The 19,498-nt window shown below is 35.9% G+C and overlaps 1 protein-coding gene across 1 annotated transcript in view; it reads right to left on the bottom strand.

Moving 5' to 3' along the window:
* Positions 1 to 982: 982 nt before the first annotated feature.
* Positions 983 to 19,498, bottom strand: part of LOC120636658 — a 533,873-nt gene continuing 515,357 nt past the window's right edge. The window contains exons 8-10 of the mRNA XM_039908219.1: positions 6,421 to 6,687; positions 2,113 to 2,297; positions 983 to 1,758 (exon numbers count right to left, since the gene is read on the bottom strand). Coding sequence (XP_039764153.1) covers positions 1,273 to 1,758; positions 2,113 to 2,297; positions 6,421 to 6,687 — 938 coding nt within the window. The 3' untranslated portion in view covers positions 983 to 1,272. The remainder of the gene's footprint in view (positions 1,759 to 2,112; positions 2,298 to 6,420; positions 6,688 to 19,498) is intronic.

Here is a 19,498-nt window from a genome sequence, read left to right as displayed (position 1 = left end):
ATGATCTGTTACATCAATAACATCGATACACAATTATGTTTTTGTATTTTTTTTAATATTTTGCGATCACAACACTAGAACATCGATTAATAAGTTCTTAAAATCTATTATAGTATTAGCAATAGACATAAAGCGCGGCTACACGTTTCAGTTGGGTACAATTATTATAATCCGAATGAAAGTTCTATGGAGATGTAGTTATAATGCCGACACAGAGATGTGTTTACGCATGTCGTCGTAAACAACCTAGTGTTGCAATCGACCGATTGTTATCTAAATGCTAAATAGAATAGCTTGACAGGCACGAGGAACTTTAAGAGACACAGAAAGCTGAGCGACATCGATATGATATTTAAAAGTTAATGCTGAGAGGTCGGTCGAGCCCCGAACTCTATTTAGCCTAACATTTGGAACAATCACTACTCGCTAAAATACATCTATGTTACATTTGGCGATCTCTAAGTCTACTCGGGCGCCCGGAGCACGACCGCGAGGCTCGCGTGGCGAGGCGCCCGGGAAAGCCGTAAGCAACAACAAACACCGATATCTTGCTATAGAGAAACTGACATAGACTTCACGATCAAATAAAACATACATCTATGCTTTAATTTAAACTAGAGCTAATTTATAATGATGAAATTTGCTTATGCATATGTATGTATGTAGGTAGCTGATTTATAATGAATAGGTATACCAAACAGTCTTTTGAATCTGGCCAAATGTTTTAAATTTTGATATCTCTACGTTCACAGATGGATCTAAGTCGTTATAAGCTTACACGTAATATTAGTGTTCGGGAGAGCGCGCGAGCGGCGACGCAGTGGTTCGCCGCTCGGCGTCCTGCTCCTTCTATATTAGCAAAAAATATAGGTATACTTACTTAATTAATGTGTAATCCAAACATACATAAACGAACGATGTATACAAAAACTAATAATAGTAGGTAATTCAACTAAAAATATTCTTTCATAATAATACGAAATTCGTAACTAAACAACAAGCAACGTATTGCACAGCGAGTCCACTTTAAATAATAATTAGTTAAATATAATAAAGTAATGCCGATAAAATCATAATGAATGATTAAATACTTGTGGCACTTGGCTAGGCGTGCGGTGTCGCGCGGCCGCGTCGCCTCGCCGGTGCCCGTCCCGCGCCGCCGGCTTAGAAGTAGCCGATGGAGTTGCGGTTGGGGACGAAGTACGGGTAAGCGGGCAGCGGCGGGGGAACGCCCACCGGGGCGTGCACCGGCGCCGCGCCCGCGGCCTCGCTTCAGATGTTCTCAGCGCGGGCCTCTGCTGGAGGCAGCTCCATCTTCACGGGCATCGACATCTCCTTGCCGTTCTTGCTCATCGATACCGGGGTCTTGGGTGGGCCCATGTCGGTGATCTCAGCGACGACGTCGCGTTCACTGTAGCGGCTGTCAGGTCTTGGCGAGGCGAAGGGTCGGAATGGGTCGGCGGGCTTTGGCGGCTCGAGAGCGTGGCCGGGCGGCGGCGGAGAGCACAGCGGGGACTCCAGGCCGGCGGTGAGCGGCGACGGCAGGCGCGGGGACTGCAGTGGCATCGGTGGCAAGCCGAGATGTGTCTGATGGTCGGGTGGTCTCTGCGCGGCCACCACCATGTTGCACATCTGGCGGCGCAGGCCGTGCGCCACGGCGGCCACGGCAGCGGCGGCAGCGGCGTTGGGGGACACGCCGCCGTCGCGCCCGTTGCCGCACGGCACGGGGTAAACATTCGGTACCGGAGTCATACCATCCTGTAACACGCGTTCGCACATGAGTACCCGCTTTACATCTACCTCCTTTCGCAAAGCTACTTCAGCGTACACGACCGAATCACAAAGGCACCTAACACACTGGAAATACATTACATTTATGACATCTAATCGACTGAAACTCCAATTAATTATAAAACGATTATAATCGCTCAGACATTGCCACAACTGCAGTGCACGAGCATGTTCGCATTAGCACATGGAATAGCATCGAATATATAAATAAGCATCGAATCAAACGCGCAAACTGTAAGCGAGCTGGTTCACTTGGACTTGGTTTGATTGGGGATACGAAATAGGTGACTGATTTGGGAGCGGGGTGATCGCAATACTGACCGTGATGGCAGGATAGACGGGGAGCACCTCCTCCTTGATGTGGTGCGAGGCGTGCACGGCGTGCGCAGCGTGTGCGGCGTGCGAGTCGCGGAACACGACGGCGCGGATGACTCCGCGGATGTGCTCGTCCGGCCACACGCCCAACAGGATGCGCTGAGGCCGCCCGCGACCTTTGGGTCTTAAATCTGCAACGAGTCACAACCGTAAAGCGTGAACAGACAGAGCAGAACTTCTCGAATGTCGCGTGTATATTTGTCAAGACATAAATTACTTAGCTTAGATCATAAAGTAATTCATGATAGAGAGATGACAAAACAATTGTGTCGACATAGCATATAAATCCATATTCAAAGGGCGTTGGTCAACGAGAGGATAACGTTACTTCGGGATAACAGTGTACCTCAGCATTTTAGCTTGGCTGCTTAAGCCATGTAAGTGATGAAAGATGTAAGATGGAGAAAGATGGAGTTCTTGGTTTGAGTACCCTATGTACAGGTGGTGAGGAAAATGGAACCTGAACGGATATTTCCAATTTGTACTAATTAAATTTAAAATTTAAATTTTCTAATTTTGACTTTTTTGTGTCAGAAAACTCAAAATAGTAATTTTTCCAACAGACAATTTTCTTTCACAAATCACCACTCATAAGAAAAATGTTTAGAAACTAAGAGTTCGCCTGCGCGCTTGTAGGTGGGTTGAATTTTTTCGGGGCACAGTCACAGTGTAGCTCATAGAATAAGCTAGATGAAGTTTAAGTGGTCGTTTCAAAACCCGATGGCTGTTGGATTATATGTATCTATTTCAGGACTAGTGATCCGTATTGGACAAGCTCCAGCTGGTTTGGCAGATGACCTTATGTCAGTAATTGGAAGTGGCGGGATGTTGGACTGTTTGTTACGACGCACTCTTAACCCATCTTGAGCCGTTGACACTTGAAAGCTGATGATGATGATCATTAAGCAACATCCATATAGCTCTCGATTTTTGGTGATTTCATCTCTCAAAACTTGACCTTTATGCCCAATAGTTTATGCCATAACAAATATTTGCGGGAATTTCTCTAACGTCTCAGGAGTTGTGCAATGCTCTTCATAAATCTCATTGTATGGTAGGTAGTGTAAGGGAATGTTTGTGTATACCAACATCATAATTTTTACGTTAAGTTACAGATTTTAGTTTTTTATGTATTTGTTGAACTTTGAAATTATTTGCTGATTGGCCAGTGCTTTGCGAAATGGCTACGGAAAATACAGAAACTTCTACAGGTCTCAAATGATGAGGATAAAATATCACTGTCACTTGACAAGGTAAGACTTTGTAGAAGTTATGCTCAAAGTGACGTGACTGAGCGCAAAATAAAATTGTCAAGTAGGGAAGCCTGAAGAAGTTATGCTAAAAGTGAGCGCTGGCCTTTCTTTGAACACATTATTTTGTTGCAAGTTGACAACGCCACAATACTTGCAGGGGAATTCCAGAATAAAATTTATTTAAAACTTCTCTGTCTTCAACTTTTTCATATACCTAAGCCCGAAGAATATTTACATTAGATTTCTATTGATATGAAGAGTGTTTTAGATATATCTTATGTTTTAGAAGCCCTTACTAAATCTAAAACCGTGTTACATACGCTTTATATATAGGTATAATAGTATATATAGTATAGTATATATAGTATAGTATAGTATATATAATATAGTACTTTATATATAGTATAGGATATATATATGTATCGGTAATTTAATACTAAAGCAATTCCAAAGCCGCTTTCTCAAATTTGCTACAGGCCATAGCTTTTATCCGGCACTGGTTCTTGGCCTCTGTTACTTTTGAAGACTAAAAGTAACAAGTTTTTTATGGATTGTGTGTAGCTCGCTAACCATTATGATTTTAACAGAGTAACGCGGGCTTGTTGGCGTGCCTCGGAATGGGGCTCTACCAGGAAGTGTCTAAACCCTATGGCTTGAAGAAGCGAAGGGATCGTCGGCCTGAGGGCGCCTCATGTGAGACTGAACCTCGGGCTCAGGCGGCGAAAGGGTTTCGGACGGTGATTAGTACGCACGCCTCCGAGGCCGTGGTGTGAGCCATATCCGGATGACGTCAGAAGTCGGGGAATATCGTCTTTGCCGGCGAAGTCGCTGTACAGAGCTAAGAAGAAGTCGACTCTTCTTTAGAATATGAGCGGTTCTATATATTTTACAACCATATAGTTTTTAAACAAATATATCACTAATGAACCTTTCAATTCAACAATTCAATGATAATATGTAACAAATATAAGTTTTAAAAAGTAATTGTTACTTACCTACCATACAACGAGGAATTAAAAAAGCCCAGCTCAGTTCACGACAGGCTTAAGTAAAGGGGAAAGGGGTTCTCTAAATATACTACATAGTTGCACATTTGCAAGGTGCACTTTTCCAAATGAAAACTGACACTAAATAAATTAGCAGATGTGAACGTTGCAATTTTTCATATTTGCTAATTTAGTTATTTGAACGTTCCAAATTTTATATTTCATAAAACTTTCTAATGAAGTCGCTGAAAATGAAACAAAATATAAAAAATAGACCGTAAACTTTTCTTTAAAGCAACTTCATTGGCAAATATAAAAATAGGATGTTACAATAAATCATGAAAACAAATAGAAAAAATCGCAAATGCCTTATTTATTACAGATAATACGTGTCACGAAAAAGAACAAGCGCGATGGACGATTTATACAATTAAAATGCGAATGAGTGCTTCTTATAACACAATTTCATTAAATAACAAAAGCACTCGTTCTCGTACAATTATATAAATTCTGGTATAAATTGTCCAAACCGTCTGAATTATGTATGTGCCTCGTGAAATGACCGACATTTTACGTGGCACATACTTAATAAATTTACTGTAATAAAATATATACTTAATCCTGCATTAGCACATATAATTATATTATTATTATATATTATATAAACATGTTTTTATATACATATAAAAACAGTTCGCAATGCAATAATAAAATTATTACTCTAAGAAATTTTCCAATCTATTAAATATACAATTAAACACGTGAAGCAAGAATTGCGTGATCATAAACCCTATTTGCTTGATATGGTCATGTAAAACGACCTATTGTTTTCTCTTTCTGGAAGTTTTGACTCGTGGGAGAAGGAGACAGACAACTAGAGCTCGCCATAGTTTTTGTTCTTGGAATATTTTACTAGCACACGCAATTAATTATCATATGTCTATCGTATATTACTACCGAGTCTTACACAAGAATAAGAATGTTTCACAGGTTTCTGACTGATCTTTGGTTACAATTATTCTAAAAAATTATGTTTTATGACGATCATAGTATGTTTAAAACTAGCGAAATACGTATATTTAGTAATTTCGCACTTGAGTTTAAACCACTAGTTTTACAAGTAGACGCCAAACTCAATCAGAAACTCGCTTCAGAGGCTTAGCGGGTGGCAAACGAATGTTGTTTTCGAGAAATTCATTGCAAAGTTTTAGACAAGTTTTTAGGCATTCTGCCCTCACAGTCGTTTGAAGAACGCTGAGGATCAACGTGTGTAGAGAAGTTCTTCAAACGACGTCAAACGACATTAAGATAGGTATTTCTAAAGAATGCATCCGAAATTCCTGCTACTTGCAGATAGTTTACAAGAAGTTGAAATAAAGCAAGAGGTTTATTGTAACCCAGAATCATAAGACTACCAACTGCTTTAAGGAAAAGTCTAAGAAGGCACACAACGTAATTCTGCTGAACGAAAAGTAATATCACTTTAATGATAGCTAAACTCCGTAATAAAGGCAATTGAAGAAGTCAAGCAAATAGACAAAAATGCTTCAAAATGAATAAATAGATCTAGAATTATAAAATTGTTTCTTAAAAACATCAATTGATAATAGCTCTAAGTTTCTGAATTAATTTGCATTTTTGATTTAAGCAATTAAACATCACCCTTTAACGAAGGAAACATCTTGAGAAAATGTGCATGCCTAAGAGTTACCCATAATGTTCTCAAGGCCGTGTGAAGTCTACCAATCCGCACTTTGCCAGCGTAGTAGACTACGGTCTAAACCTTTCTTATTCTGAGAGAGAGACCCGTGCCCTGTAGTGGACCGTAATGGGTTGATGATGATGACGATAATATAATATATTTCTACAAGTAGAAACTAGATTGAACAACGTGTACTGCGCTATAAAAATGAACCTTATTTCCATTAAAGTAAGAAGGTAAGTTTGCTATATTTCTCGATTATAAAACATTCATTTGCCAAAAGCATTGTCCAAATACACTAAATGTCACATACCTGCACCGCCATCGGCGCTGGGTCCCAACATGTTATGCACCCTGTTTGCATACAGCACAAAGGTTGGGTACGGAATGTCATATTTTCGTGCAGCCTGAGAGAGGGACAGCCCCTCCTTCAGAACAGAGAATATAGCCTCAGCCATAGTCTCCGGGCGCCAGGACTTCAAGGGCCCACGCTCGCGGAACCTCAGATTGTGCACAATGCTCTGGTTGGTGTTCCAGCATTTCTGCCACATAGACTGCAGCTGGTACTGGTAGCTATCTGCTGGAAATGAAAAGGCTCGTGTTAATATAATATGAAATGCAAAATGTTATATAAAATTTATATTTCCTCCAAGTGTAGGTAAAAAACCATTAAAAATTATAGTGGTTTGAATTATTCTAAAGAATCACAACATTTTTCTTCTTCTTGCTAACATTACAACATACTTCTGCAAGCTTGAAGACAGACTTGTTGTGTTGTTTTAGTTTTTGGCATAATTTTCAAGACCGACCTGTCAACCTCCATTATGTTTTTTGTTACTAAAATATCCAAGTCAAACAACAATATTTATTATGTTAAATAAGTTAGGTACTGTGTTCTTGAATAAACCTCAATAAACATAATTTGAAAAAGAGATAATAACTATGCGATATTAGGACTGATAGTTGATCGCAGACTGGTTTTAGACACGCGAGGGCCGAAGGGTGGGCGCCGCAAGTAAAACAGCACATTTCACTTGTTAGAATAGGCATCACGAGTGGCTCCCAGGTCCAAGATTTGTTATGTACTTATTGGATTATGTACTTTTTAGTTCTCATTAATATCTAGTTCGGAACTCCTGAGTCAGGTAATTGATTTTGTGGATCGGGTTGCTTCGAAAGTACCTTAAGGTCTCGGTCATTATCACTAATATGTCATATATATATCATATAATTCTTATAGCCAACGCTTTTGAGCAAGATTTAGGAGCAGTGGGTATGCACTTTAAAGAGGTGAGAATTGAGAAATGAATATTTCATCTAAGGCTCGCCTCTTGCCTCAGGGATATTTATTGAGCAGCCAAAAGTTGGATATAAAATAATAATGTCAATATCAATTCGACCCACACTTACACACACACACACACACACACACACCAGAATGATAAATAAAAACAACTTCCTATTTTATGCTACGTTGGCGTCCACTTCAAACATGCCTTATAGCACTAAGTTTTTTTTAGCTTTGCTGATCAAACACATTATGCACTCCATTATGTATTCTACATTAAAGCACACATCTAAAATATCAGAATAATATTTTCGTAAGGGCAAGGCCAAGCTGCGGCGTTCAACCTGCGTCCAAAAACATGCGTTCAAAGTACAACCAATCATAAGCAGCTCACGTTCGAGCCACAATATTCGCATGCAAACTTCAACACGAAGCGCCGAAGATTGAACGAATAATACCGTTAAATAATATCTCACAATTTTTATTAAAGTGTATAAACATGTCATACGGCGGTACATAGATCTTTTTTACAAGCTTATCATGAGAAAAATAGATTTATGTACCGATATGTTACTTAAAAATAAATTATGATATCTGTGTGTTTAACTTTTCACACAGTTAAGTTGTCATAAAAGTGCATTCACACTACGCCGTAACACATACGGTATATTATCAAGTCCATCTTTCTTTATTCAAATAGTCTTCTTTTCAAGCGTTCATACATCTATTTTTTTTTCGAAAGTTGGCATCAAAATGATGAAATAGAGGTTATATATGCGATAATTTAATAAAATAAAAAAAAAGTAATTCGTCCTTCAATAAGAGTTAAAAGTGCTCGGCCAGGGCACTTATAAGACTCGGTGCTAAAAGGAGTATTTATAAAGAAAATATATTAGATTCATAAATTTTTCACACAATTTAGAATATTAAAATCTGTGCTGGAGACATGCTTTTAAGTTTTTCAAATTGGACTTTCTGAACCTGTCCGTTTAAAAATTAGGTCCGTCTGTTTCAAAATTAAGATAGTACTCATATATAAACCTTTAGTAGCATGTTCATACCAGTGCATCGTTTGTAGCGTGAATTCACCTTAACTTGCAAAATAATTAAAAAAATAAAACCCCTACATACTGACCTCTGGAAAATCTATATTTAAAGAAAGAAATTGATTAAAATTGTATTAAAATAAATATTAAATTGTATTAAAATAAATAAAACACTCATTTAATGGCAAAAATTTATTAAATAATGTACTTATTACTCTAAGTCTTTATAATATAACCAAAATATTTACGTACCTACCTCAAATCACATTTACAAAGTAACCTAAAAAATATTTAAATTCGAATGGTTTTTTTTAAATAAACGGTAGACCAAATAATTAATATTTAATTCCTTAATATATTGGATATATGATATATAATCATTTCAGTCTTTTGAAGTGGGATTTTTTAAACAGGAAGAATAATTCTAACAGTCTTTAATTACTAAGGATAACTACAAATCAAAATTACAGAACCAGCGTAATTTGTAGCCAAGTGTTTTTTCCTCCAATGGCAAAGAATATTATGCATTCTTCTCCAAGAACTTAAAATCCACTTTAATTTGCTCCCGAGAGCCAAACCCGACAGATAATCAAAACAGGCCTGTTTTACTTCGTACCTATACTATTTACTTAAATAAAATTTTATACAATAATAAGTTGGATGATTTTGTTTATCTAATATTATAATTTGTTTTTAAGTATTTAATTACTTATTACACTGAAGTAATAGGACGCAATATAGGAGTATTAAAAATGCCTATTCAACTTAATAATTACAAGTACTACTTAACAAATATAGAAAAATAAATTAATCCCACCCAGCGAGTCAAACCTCCTCCCTTCAATTACCTACAGAGGTTTTAAAGTTAGATAGTTAATACAACATCATTAAAAAATAATATACATAAACATCACAGGTTGATTAAGTCCATAATGTGTTAAGTACTATTGTCATTATTTACAAATTTACAATGAGGAAGCTTAGTTAAAAATTAATAAGTGCACAGTGCATGGATTCACTGTGGGAGTTCATAGTAAGGTTTCTAAATACAAGTCTTAGACGTAAACTAAGCAGACATCATCGATTTGTAATACTTAACTGTTATCTAAACAGTTACGTTAGAAAGAAGTGGGTAGTCGATATAACATATCTGTGGCCTGGTACTAACAGAACCAATATAGATTTTCATCATTTTTTGGTGGGCAATAGAACAATGAACAAACATGAATTGTTATTATTTAGGTACATGTAATTCATAATGTATTATGGAAAACATATTTAGGTGTTATTTGATTTTAAAAGACTGTCGACAAACATACACCTTTATAGCATAGAATACTGTTTTCAATAATCTGGTATTTAAATCGACACTCTTGTATCAAAAACATAGTTTGGCTCATTTGGCATCAGGCAAAAGATATGTAAACGCTTTAACGTTATTAACGAATGTTTGTCATAAAATATCTATTGAAATCACGATATTATATCGTGTTATTTATAGATTCAACCCTAAATAAATACAAGAAATTAGGTGCCATATTATTTCACTTAACTTATGACAGAACTAGCTAATTTATTGGTCTAAGGTGATCATGGTTGTTTATCGCATTCTTAGCACCATTTAACGCGGGCATGACATTTTTAGTAACTATTAATTTAAAATTTTGGTATAAAAAAGTCGATCCCACTGTTTTTACGCTTAGATCTTTTGAATAACACAACAGATTTTGATATAGCTTTTAGCAATAGATATAAAATGTACAGAAAAGAAAATAAAAAAAATTGAAATCTTATATTCGTTCAAAGCCGGTGAACAGAAACGGTGTTTTCTACACCGAATCGTTAAGTACTAGACCACACTAGTGAGTAGACTATGGAAATGAAGTTTGAACAATAACACTGGAATCAAAAGAAACGCTACTTCAAAGTTCCCGATACAAAGTTCACTTAGAACTTTCGGACTACTGATAAAGTTCGTTCACAATTTTCCTAGCTAGAAACAATAATACAGACTAGTTAAAGACATATTCTAGACAAATGCTTTGATATTTCAATATGAATAAAACATGATCAAGTATTCAGTTATGAAGTTATTATGGTACCTACTTGCTAACTAGTCCCGGCTCTTCCTTGGAATAAACCTTCATATGCCTTTTATTATGTATCAACTATAATTTCTGCGATTATCTATCTAAAGTTAGCTAAATTCTAAGTTATATCCACGTTAAATTAAAAAAAAGATGAACCAAAAAGTCAGCTTACATCTATCTTCCTTAACTAAACGTATGTGCAACTTTGATATTTTTATTACTTTCTAAAATAAAACAAATGTGCGTGAACATACAAATTAATAATTTTATTTACATAATTATATTATGCTTAGATAGAAAGCGCGCCTGTGCAGTGCCATTTATTATTAGCAATGGCGCTAATATACATAACTCTTATTGGTAATATTGCAGGCGCTTGGATATAATAAAATTTTATAGATATTAGCGCTTTCAAATCGATCGCTTTCGATCTTAAAGTCATAGGTTTCAGGTTTCAGTTTGTCCACACTTCCTAAATAAAGCTCGCAAAAAATTAGAGGTGCGTTTCATGGATCGAACTCTGTCTCCCGACATTGGAAGCCAAAGTCCTCTAACCACTAGGCTATCATCGCTTTTACAGAGCACAGTTTACGCTCGACATATTGAACTTAGATGAATGAACTAAAACCGCATGTTTGACGCATTTGGAGACCTACATTATTCTATAATTTTTTTACTAACGAATGTTAATGCGCAGAGACGGCATATTCAAAGGCAAACAGGTGGCGCATTTGTAATTACTCGTAAACAATCAGCCATGTGTCTGTTTCCCCTAATTTATACACCGTTATAAAAAATAATTAAGTATTTCGTTGTAACTGTTTTCACGGTAAAAAAAGACGAGGTGGGTATATTTTCTTAAATGCGTAAGAGTGGAGAGTAAATTACGGCAGATAGAGCAAGCCGTTTTGTGTTCAATGGGCCTCAAGTTAATATATTTTTTGTGAATAATTCCTTACATCCTGCGAATCTTATCATATACCAATTCTTTGTTTTTCGTATATTTATTTTTGTGTTTTTGAAATCTTATTTGTTTTTTGTTTATTTAAGCGCTCCAATCTCTGGAATCATCACCAGTCGGATCAGTCATTCATCATTTCTTCCCTTTTGCAATTGATATTGTAAATATTGCGGAAGGTTAAGATTAGATCAAAGTTCGCCTTTGGCCAGTATGGTAATTGACAGAACGAAGTTACGTGGAACATCGAATTTCACCTCAAGAAGTTAAGAAACGATTTTAAGTTAAGTATGAAGAATAATACATATTCATTACCGTTATTAGTACTCATTTATATTAAAATAACTCTGAAACTTAACAGCTTTTATGAGATAGAAGATCCGATTTCGCTAAATTATTATAATCTTAATTAAAAATCGCAATCGCTGTAGTGTACTGTGGTTCCATATTTCAATATTATAATTGTGTTACGTCTACACATTGAATTACATACAGTGGCAATTGGCGAATTGTGTACGCAATTACAGACGGAATTTGATTTTATCTCAATGGAGCTGCAGTTTTAATTATAATAATTATTTCTATTTTATCTTTACAACTTTTTGTTGTACCTCAATGCCCTCGGCGGTTTCTATTAATGAAGCAAGAGAACTAAAGTATAATTAATTTTAGGTAGGTGTTTCGTTTTACCTACGTGTCTGAAGAGTTTTGTTTTAAAGAACAAGCACAATATAAAAAAGGAAATGATCTCAAACACTTCTTGTATAATTTTTTAAACATTGTATCTTTTATTGTACGGTTTGTTTTGAATGATGACTTTCTGTAATTAACTTTCACGGGTTGTGGTGCGACACTCAAATATAATGCAAGAGTTTTATTTTTCTGTCATATTTGGTTGCCTATAAAAAGAACAACATATCCCAGGGCATGACAGGAGTATTCCTGTCATGCCGTGCTGCGAGGTGCCATCCTGTGTCCGTCAACCTGAGTTGTTAGACCTCATGCGCCTGTAACTACCAGCACCCACGCCCTTTAGCCCGGAACACAGCGTTGCAAAAATTCCGCGTTACTGCAGAAATAAGGATTGCAGAAGTACTTCCCCGGACGAGCTCTAACACAATAAATTCTACTATCTCTAAAAAAAAACCCCTTCTTCTACTAAGACAGAGAGATAAGATCTCCCTTCACTCCGGTATATATGTAACTTTCATTACCAAGTTCTTTAAAAGAATAATTAAGCGAAGTTATTGTTTTTTTTTGGGGTTAAGTTAATTACTCATATCCTATTTGATATGGGGATCTAAAGTTGATGGCTAATAAAAACTTCGTAGCCTTTTGCCATTAATAGTGTTGTGGAAACTATATATGGATAATTGCTATGATGATCATTTGCAATAAGATACAACTTATTTAGGTATCGCGACAAAACAACACATAAAACATCATGTCTTTAAAAGAACTACAAAGATAGCTATCAACATGCAAGCATTCCCATCGGAAAAATACTAGATACTTAAATAATTTGTGGCTGTTACGTTTTTTAGTATGAAGATGATTATTTTTTTTATTATTTTATAATTATTTAATAATTGATCTACGTTTTATTTGACATATGTTGACGTTTGGCAAAATATTCGTTAATGCATTCGAAATGGTTCTAATCGTTGATTTAATATGTTACTATCGGATAGCTAGACTACACTCTAAAAAAAAATTGGTTATTCCTAACAAGATAGTGATTGTTGTGATCAAGCATCTTGTTTCCATACGAGCCTAACAAGAACATAGATACATCAAATAAGATGATAATGATTGTTTATCATAATTCAATGGACTGGGCAACTGTATTGCTTCTATTATTGTTACTTAACTAAGGCATATTCTTAACTGATTCAATTTACGTACTTGTTTAAGCTAAATAATTAAAAATCTATGTAATCATACAAAGAAGTAAATAATAATAGAAACAACGTATTAATTTGTTAGAATCAATGAACATACCTACATTGTTAGCTCAATCTATAATGAACTTGCTGCTATAACTAATCAGCTTTTGTTGTTATGTTTATTATCATAATTGTTATAATTTATATAACGTCAACTAAGAGAAAATCTCTCTTAGTTGGCTTTCTTTTTTTAGAGTGTAGATAAGCACTGTAAGGCACTGGTTTTATTAAAGACGATTTGACCTATATGGCGATGATGAAGCTACAAAACGACATCGGGTATTTAATAGAGACGTGGCGGATGCCACTGGCTTTATTTTAAAAGGGTTTTATAAAAAGGATCTAATAAAATGGAAAATATGCAACGAGTCATATCGAGTAATAGTAACATATAATATTAATGCGCATTGCATAACAGCTTTTTAAATAGGTAGCGGTCTTTTAATCTTTATAAAAGATCAATCTTTATGGATTTTGTCATTAGTTTTTTTTAAATACATTGACATTGCTTGAATTGATTGTAATATCCCACTGTTGGGCTAAGGCCTCCTATATCGTAGGTAAGACGGTTGAGAGCATGTCTGAAGACAACTTTTTCCATCAAGTTGTTTCAATGCGATTTTAATGACTGTTTACATTAAATCAATTGTTTCAACTATTGAATGTTCAATTGATATTATTGATATACGGGAGTGTCTATTGTAGAACGAATGAGCTAGTTTTTAATTAGATTCAATTTAGAGTAACTCCACACACAAATAGCTACCGCCATAGGAATTATCAGTAAGATGATTACTGCGCTTACTTAATTTGGTACGCTATCTACTAGTTTATCTTTACAAATTCAATTTTAAACTTCCTGTGGTTTAAACAGTATTGTTCAGTATCCTCCTTGCTGTAGTTTGCAATTCTCTGAATAACTCTGTTGCGACAGTATCTTTTGAGACTGCTCGAGTCAAACACTCTTCCAACTTTAGACAGTGTTCCAGAACCACTGGAAGTTTGAAGAAGGGTTAATCATTCCGATTTGAGTAAACCACTCGTCCATCGTATTCATTGTAGCAGGTACTGAGATCAGCTAAATTAAAATTAATTATAATCTATTTGTTGGCCGTTCAAACGCTTATAACTTAACATACGAGGCTAGTTAACTGTTCAAATAGATTTCTAAAAACATTGTAACTTGCAACAACAAAAAGTAGGTACATAACTCAGGAATGTTTTTAGCTATTGACCGAGTCCCAATTCTGAAGAATCTGTCAGCACGTTCAACGGTAATTATTGATTCGTAAAAAAACAATTTACTTATCTACTAAGTCGTTCACGAAGATAACTTTTCTAATATTTATAAATAATAATAACCTACCTACTAAAATAAAACTAAATTAAATCTAAAACGTCTTCTAAATCACCGCACATAGTCTTTCACAATTATTTTTAAATTAAATTACATCTTTAATATATGTTTTTCGAAACGTATTCTAAATTATGTTACAACCATGGAAACCTTATTATTGAAGTGTGATGGGATCTTTTATTTAAAAAATTATAGACTAGTTTAGTGTGTCCGGACCTCGAAATATCCTGACTATGTCATGTTTAAACATACTTAAACAGTCGCAAAAACACGTCGGTCGTTCCTTTGTTTTATTCAATACAATGTAAGGGTTTTTTATAGTAAAGAATTGTTATAGCTCAAGTGACCCGACGCGTTTAAGGGTTAAGTTCCGTTCCTCGAACTATAACGGGTCACAGGTGGCAACGTTTGTCCTATAACCCCCTTCTAATTACTTTTTGTTTTAATAGAAGCTCGGGGCATTATCGACCTTATGTCGTTGTCTGTTGAGGCTACTTTAAAACAATGCAATTTAGGTTTCCATGTGTTGAAAGATGTTTTAACGATGTGTAAAACAATGGCCGCGGTCGAATGTTATTTGTATATTATTACTGACACTGTTAGCAAAAACACAGCTTTTTACAAGCTAACGTTGTAATTGTGTATCATTCTTTTTTTTGTCAAAATCGTGAATATTTTTATTCACCTATTTACAGTCACTTGAATTTTCAATCATGTTCTTTTTGTTGATAACGATGTAACAACCATACCTACCAATTTACTATAACAACTTCAATAGAAGGCTCAAAAATCATTACAAAGATAAATATTGTTCAAAACTTGAAATAGGACAGGACAGCATGTGGATAAATAACTAGTAATTTTATTACTTGTCATTTCGAGCAAAATTTTGAGGACAAAAATTTTCATTGCTTGACCCAAATTCTCTATGACATTCTAATTTAAACTAAACGAAATGGATTTTGCCCAGCGGTTAGGCGCTCACCCCGCCGAGCTCGACTTCATTTTCGAGAGGCCGAGTTCGAATTCCAGCACGCACCTCTAACCTTTCTAAGTTATGTGCGTTTTTTAAGTCATTAAAATATCACTTGCTTCAACGGTAAAGTTAACCTGCATGCCTAAGAATTCTCAATAATGTTTTTAAAAGTGTGTGGAGTCCACCAATCCGCACTGGGCCAGCGTGGTGGACTACGGTCTTAACACCTTCTCATTGTGGGAGGAGACCCGTGCCCTGTAGTGGGCCGGTAATGGGTTGATATGATGACAACGATGATGAAATGGAGTTTGGACTAAATTTGGCACTTAATTAAAAATTCTCGCTGAGTTACTGAAATTACTATGCCTTATGCTTTAGTAAGGCCAATATTAATAAAAATCTGGGCAAGTAAATACAACGGACATATAGACAGACGGACAGAAACACCCTTAAAATATGAAAGTTATAAATAACTTTTCATCAAATGCCGTATGTACTAACGTAGATATTTGTTTAATTTGATAAATGGAATCAAATAAGCCCCTATAGTCTTATATACAGTCCCTAAGTATATATTTAGTAGTAGTGTATAATTAGTACTCCTCAGTTCTAACTATACATTACACCAATGGAAAATTGCATTAATTTTAGCGACTGTATAGTCATAGTGTATAGTTCGGAAACGTGCTTTTATTCTTGTAAACAGACGCTTTTGTTTGTCACGGAGCATCTAAGCGCGTGACGTAGCATAGAGACAACGGATCACGATTACAGCAGCTATCGGAAATTTCTAGAATTTTACCCAAAGGACACTAGTGGCGGCTCAAACAGTCGCGCTACCCACATATAATGAGAGGGATTGATGCATGATGCTGGTCTAATGCGGGATGGCGGGTTTTAAAGATTATAATAACACCTTAGTGATAATAGCTGGGTTCGACGTTAAAACGTCGATTCTATCTTGAGTTGGTAATTCACATTTCATGACAAAAACACTAAATAGCTGACAAGTAGTGGCCCGACCTGGGAACAACCAATAGACCGACGAACTAGTTATTAGAATAGGAAAAATAAAAAATAAAGGATGCAAAAACATAAAACCGATACACTTTGTGTTATTCAAATATTAGTGAGCTGAACACGGAATGTAAAATGTTTTTCAATAGTAATATTCTATGTTTAAACAAGCTCTATTCGAATATTTTATTAACTCATATCCATTTCGTACAAATGGGTTTTCTTTTTCAATTGAATGGATATCCTATAAATGAGCTTATCTTAAAAAAACTTCGAAGCCGAACTTATAAATTGGTTGTTAGTTCAGTCGAGTATCCGTCTAGACTTATTTATTAACCTGTAATATTTTTGTTTGCACGCTACACCAAAATAGGTAACACGCCAGCTTACTCGTAGGAACATTTATCCAATAACTATGGTGACAAGACAACAGACCATACCTAATACGCATAATGACCGTCAACTGAAGCCACGAAATATTAACCACGGAAACCTTCGCCACGTATTTTGGTAATAACACCACACACGCGAAATCTTGCAACCTGAACGTCGGCAACACAAACAGTTGTCGCGTTGTCGCTTCGTTGCATCGGGTTGAGCCATTTTGACAAATCCCAACATCCTAAAAATTCCTAAATTCCTATAGCAGCTAACACCGAGCCATGTAACTTCGCACGAGTTATTTGTCTTGGGGTTTCGTGGCGTCGGTTGTTAAAACTTATATACCTTGCCTTGTTTGTTACCTATATATAAAAAGTATTTTTCTATTGGTTTTAATTGCTTAACAGCCGACGAATAATTTAGGAATGCTCATCATGAAATTGGGCGGTCTATTATTTAACAGTTTTACTTAATTGTAACTTAGTCGTAAGCTATCAGTTTATCACTAAATATAAGCTATTATTTTCTTACAGTTAGTTTTCTTTTTTGTATTGTATTACAGTTAGCTTTGGAAGCCCACTAAGCCTGCCAGTTCAACTGATTCATAACAGTTTAAGGAATTATATTAAACTAGCTGACCCCAGCACCATCTGTCGGGCTGATTTGTGAATCTAAACCATTCGAGTGCTAACCAAACGCATATCGAAAAATGTATTCAAATCGGTCCAGCCGTCGAGGAGGAGTTCAGTGACATACACACGCACACAAGAAATATATAGTAAGATATACAAGTTAATTACAAAGCAGCACCACAAATGTATTTTTAGTCCAATTTATTACTCTATATATTTCATGATTCATCTTAAAGAGGGAGGAGGTTATTTATTTGACTCGCATTCTTTTGTTATATATACGGTTTATTTTATTTAACCGTTAACCATTAAGTACCATTACATTTTATGAGGATCTGATAAAAAAAATCTGAGACAGACCATGGAAGAAGAAAGAATTTTTCTTTTCGAACATAATTATTATTTGAATTTGCCACATCTCATAAATTATTTTTTCATCTCTTAGAGACTTACCTCAGTAAGCAGGGGTGGCAATGGCGGGGATCCACTAACATGATTCAACTACAATTAGTGGCGTGCACTTCATATAAGCAGAAAAGCACTGCATACCCTAAAAATTTTGTATTACTCATAAAGGGGAAGGATTTTTCCATTTTATGCCATTTTCCTTCTTTATGCATACCCTGGTCATAAAACCTGTGCACGCCACTGACTACAACCCCAATTTGCTTCGAGCCGTATTAAAAAATATATTCATTAATGACTTGTCAATGAAATGTGTGTACGGTTTACAAAATTAATATGTAACACACATACATGAATTAGCACTCATCGTCAGTAGTATGACTTTCATTTTTTACTTTAGAATTCTTAGTTTTCGACCCTACTTCATAATAAAGAGATACAATCGAATGCTTTTTACAAAACGCCCACCACCATCGGAAGCCCGTTAGACCTATGAAAGCGAAACTCGGGTCCCTGCTGCGTCTCAATTTTTCAACATAAGCTAATACTTCGGCTAAAGATTTTTTAGTTCGTCTGTTATATGGGGACACGCTAGTTTCGCAACAGAAGTCTAATATGGCTCTTTCCTCGCTAGCTAGCAGTCCGGCTTCGTCTAACACTGCCATACGTTTTGATTTTCCTAGTATATTATCGTACAATGTTCCTTTAGGTATTCCGAAGTGTGTGGCAGCTTGAGTGAACCTCATCCGCTGTCTGACGACGGCTTGGATCGCCTCCTGGAGCTGGCTCTGCGTCCACGTGGGGGCCTTCAACTTCAGGGTATGACCGTGGTATTCTAGTCGACAGATACAAGCAACACTACGTGTAAACAAACTACCCACAAGCCACACTAACAATGTATTTTCATGTAAGGGTGAATTCAAATTAGCCGCCGTGTGACGCAGCAACAAGGCTCTGTCAAATCATATCCCTACACATAACAACTACAAGCGGAAAAGCTATTAGGGTTATTAGCTAACACAATTGGATTGTGTGTGTACACACATTTAATGTTTAATTACAAATTATTAATTTATTTGGTAATGCAATGTGCTTTTAAGACCTAAAGTAATCTCGAATACGACGAAAAACGTGGAGCGCAATGCATAATTGATGTGTGAATAGTTCACCTATGCCAATAACAATTTTATTGTACTGCAAATTATATTAACTGTTGTGTGAGTTTTCTCAACGACAGCTACTCCCTAGACTTCTAACTATTATCTATTGCATGCGCCCCACATTTAACGTTTAGT

The sequence above is a fragment of the Pararge aegeria genome, chromosome Z (genome assembly GCF_905163445.1).
Source record: "Pararge aegeria chromosome Z, ilParAegt1.1, whole genome shotgun sequence".
Classification (NCBI taxonomy): domain Eukaryota; kingdom Metazoa; phylum Arthropoda; class Insecta; order Lepidoptera; family Nymphalidae; genus Pararge; species Pararge aegeria.
This window is presented reverse-complemented; position numbering and strand designations above follow the sequence as displayed.